The sequence below is a fragment of the Pholis gunnellus genome (genome assembly GCF_910591455.1).
Source record: "Pholis gunnellus genome assembly, chromosome: 5".
Taxonomy (NCBI): Eukaryota; Metazoa; Chordata; class Actinopteri; order Perciformes; family Pholidae; genus Pholis; species Pholis gunnellus.
In genome coordinates this window covers 11232736-11235823 of record NC_136531.1, presented here as the reverse complement: position 1 = coordinate 11235823, position 3088 = coordinate 11232736, and the positions used below count along the sequence as shown (strand labels likewise).

Sequence of the window (3088 nt, the reverse complement as noted above, 5' to 3'; positions counted from 1 at the left end):
TAACTGAAGGCTGTTGACATGTAACAGCACAGATATGAGTAATAAAGTCAATGATTGCTGTATTCCATTTAGCTGCTTCAGTTTCAGGGTCCTGATATTGTGCATGCTGGCGCTGAAACACTTGAATAGAACAGAGCCATCGTTATTGTCATAAGTGACAGATTTTGTTTGTGTTAATATAAGTCAGAAGGTCTGCTGTGAAAAAGGTACATTTAACTACAGATGACAGGGTGCCCCGACAACAGAGCATGCATCAAAAACACTGGATTAATGGACTAATAAATCTTTATTGTTTATAAAATAATGTGTGAGGTGGGATACATGGCTCAGTGTGGTCACAACATAACGAAACATGAGCTTCAGCAACTGCTTTACCAAATGACTGACATTACGTCAAATCTTGCATCATCACAATATCTCCAATGAAACACCGGCTTGACTTTGTCCCATTGAAATAGCTGTTTGTACCTCGTAGATGGGATATATACAGATTCCTGGGGAGGCATGTTAACCCAGGTCAAGTATAGATACCTTTACAGTACATGCTGTAATTCACCACAAGCTGTTATCACTCTATCACAAGAATTAAGACGTATTAAAGTGAAGGGGTTTCTTTGGGGACCGGGAGATTAGAAAGTTTATGTGTACTTCTTGATCTCGTCGTACAGCACCAACACAAAGGCACCACCCATGCCTCTGATCACGTTGGACCAGGCGCCCTTGAAGAAGGCTTTTCCTCCCTCGTCCTTAACGATCTTCTTCCAGCAGTCAATTGTGCCTTTGTACATGATGTCAGCTGTGGACAGGGAGACATGGATAGTGAACCATAATGCCCATGGATGCATGCGTAAAATGCGTAATTGAGCAAAAAACAATCAAATGCTGGATGGCACAAGCATGAGTGACGCTCACCTCCTTTGCGTCCAGACTGCATCATCATACGACGTCTGACGGTGTCGAAGGGATATGAGATAATACCAGCTGCAGCAGTGACAGTCTGGGCGATCATCCAGGTGATGACGATGTGCGTGTTCTTGGGATCTGGCAGCATACCTGCATGATGGAGGAGTTAAGTCACAAGCTCGACACGAAATACAAAATAAGCATACTACTTTAAAAACATGTTCAGATCGACAAGATGTGCGCACCTTTAGCTGTGTCGAAGCATCCGAAGTAGGCCGCTCTGTAGATGATAATACCCTGCACTGACACGTTGAATCCGAGGTAAAGACCCTTGAGGCCATCGGCTTTGTAGATCGTTGAGAGGCAGTTTCCAAGACCGCTGAACTCTCTCCCAGATGCGCCCTTGCCGATGTCGGCAGCGAGTCTTGTTCTGGCGAAGTCGAGAGGGTAGACGAAGCAGAGCGAAGTCGCCCCAGCGGCACCGCCAGATGCGAGATTACCAGCGAAGTAACGCCAGAATTGTGTTTTTTGATCCACACCACCGAGGAAGACCTTCTTGTACTTGTCTTTGAAGGCAAAGTTGAGGGCTTGGGTGGGAAAGTAACGGATCACGTTGGCCAGGTTGCCTCTCCAAAAGGAAATAAAGCCCTGTTCTTTTGGGATCCTTCTCACACAGTCCATTATTCCCTTGTACTGCATATCTACGGTGATCTGTTTGCTGGCATGCTGGACCTACAAGTAAAGACAGTAAAAGCACATTCAAAAAGACTCGTATATGTGGGTAATTCTCTTGTTAAACGCTGCGCAATGGAACTTTGTCATGCACAATTTTCTATTAGCAACAGAATATTGTTTTGTATTGCAATTGTAATAACTTCTTCACATAATTTGCCGGTCAGGCATTACTGTGTGTAGTTGTCGGCCTTATTCAGTCTACATGCACACTCCTGTCACTTGAGAATCAGCTGTATATTAGATTACATAGTTCAAGTTAAATTTAGCAATTGAATTTCACTAGATATTACTGCGGCCGTCTGTTATATTGAAGTATAGAATAATTAGCTTGTTAAACGTACAAATAGCTCACAAACTACTATTATGGCAATTGTTTGACTTATATTTGGAGCCCTTGTCACCATCGCCATCATTGCAGCAACATTGCAAAGTACAATGCGTAAAACCATCTCCACATCGACCCAGGACCTCTCACGTGCCCCTTGATTTTACACACCTATAGGAACTTACACAGTGCAGAGCACACATTATTTCTATCAACATCTATTCAAGATTTACATTTTAACGTTTGGTTTATCACTAACCCAACATTTACGCACACTTTACGCACAAAAGAATGACCATGCGGCCAAGCTTTTGGCATCAGATGGTTCCATTATTTTACCTGCAGCAACAACTTTACTCTCTCAATGGGAGCGACAGCTGTTTTGGAGATGGCAGCGGCAATGCCACCGGCCAAAAAGTCCTTCATGAAACTAATCACCGCGTCCGACATGGTTGAATCTTTCTTGTGCAGATTTGAGACCCCTGACTGATCCAAACTTCACCAAGTTCCTCGAACGCCCATCAAAGTGTGCGAGCCCTCCCATCTGTCCTAATATATCTGCGCCATGTATCGCGAGACATTTCAGTGATGGATTTGCGTTTTGTCGAACAGATAAACGAGGCTGAATAAATATCCGAGGTTGAAGGTTAAAACGTGCGCCATGTTCCTGAAGTCAGGACTAGGCCAAGTCAGGGTCGTTTAAAGGACACATGTGTAATTTGATTATTATTAAAACATAGATGTATTTGTAATCTAATACTCATAATCACAGTAAAGTATTTGCCTTAATTCTTGCTGATCCAAGCCTCTTCATCCACAATCCAAACATACACTTGGTGGTCACTTGAGTTTCCAGAAGCCTTAAAATAAAGATAGGATTTTTAGGAAATGTGTTGGTGTTATTTGTGGTGAACTGTTTACAGTCATAGATCATTTTTAACGTTTCACATCATAAGTGTGGTATGGCCCTGGAAATAAAGAGACTCGGGCACAGTGGTTTTCTTTATTCCATTATTTTCACACATAAACGTACTTTTAGGCTATAAAGACCATGACAAATTAAAGCCTATTTTTATTACACCAAGAGGGATGACACTTCAGGTTCAAATGTTGATTCTGGGTCAG

General features: G+C 42.6%; 1 protein-coding gene across 1 annotated transcript; it reads right to left on the bottom strand.

The window, feature by feature from the left end:
- Positions 1-267: 267 nt before the first annotated feature.
- On the bottom strand, positions 268-2480 carry slc25a4 (solute carrier family 25 member 4). Its single transcript, XM_079159790.1, has 4 exons — positions 2303-2480; positions 1149-1635; positions 913-1053; positions 268-796 (listed from the first exon to the last, which is right to left on the bottom strand). The coding sequence occupies exons 1-4, from the start codon at positions 2411-2413 to the stop codon at positions 639-641; spliced, it is 897 nt and encodes a 298-aa protein (XP_079015916.1). The 5' UTR covers positions 2414-2480; the 3' UTR covers positions 268-638.
- Positions 2481-3088: the final 608 nt, after the last annotated feature.

Coding starts and splice junctions, on each gene's coding strand:
- slc25a4 (XM_079159790.1), bottom strand. CDS start 2,413: ATGTCGGACGCGGTGATTAGTTTCATGAAGGACTTTTTGGCCGGTGGC. Junction 1,054..1,148: donor ATGCTTCGACACAGCTAAAG/GTGCGCACATCT, acceptor TCCATCATGCAG/GTATGCTGCCAGATCCCAAG. Junction 797..912: donor GCAGTCTGGACGCAAAGGAG/GTGAGCGTCACT, acceptor CCCTGTCCACAG/CTGACATCATGTACAAAGGC.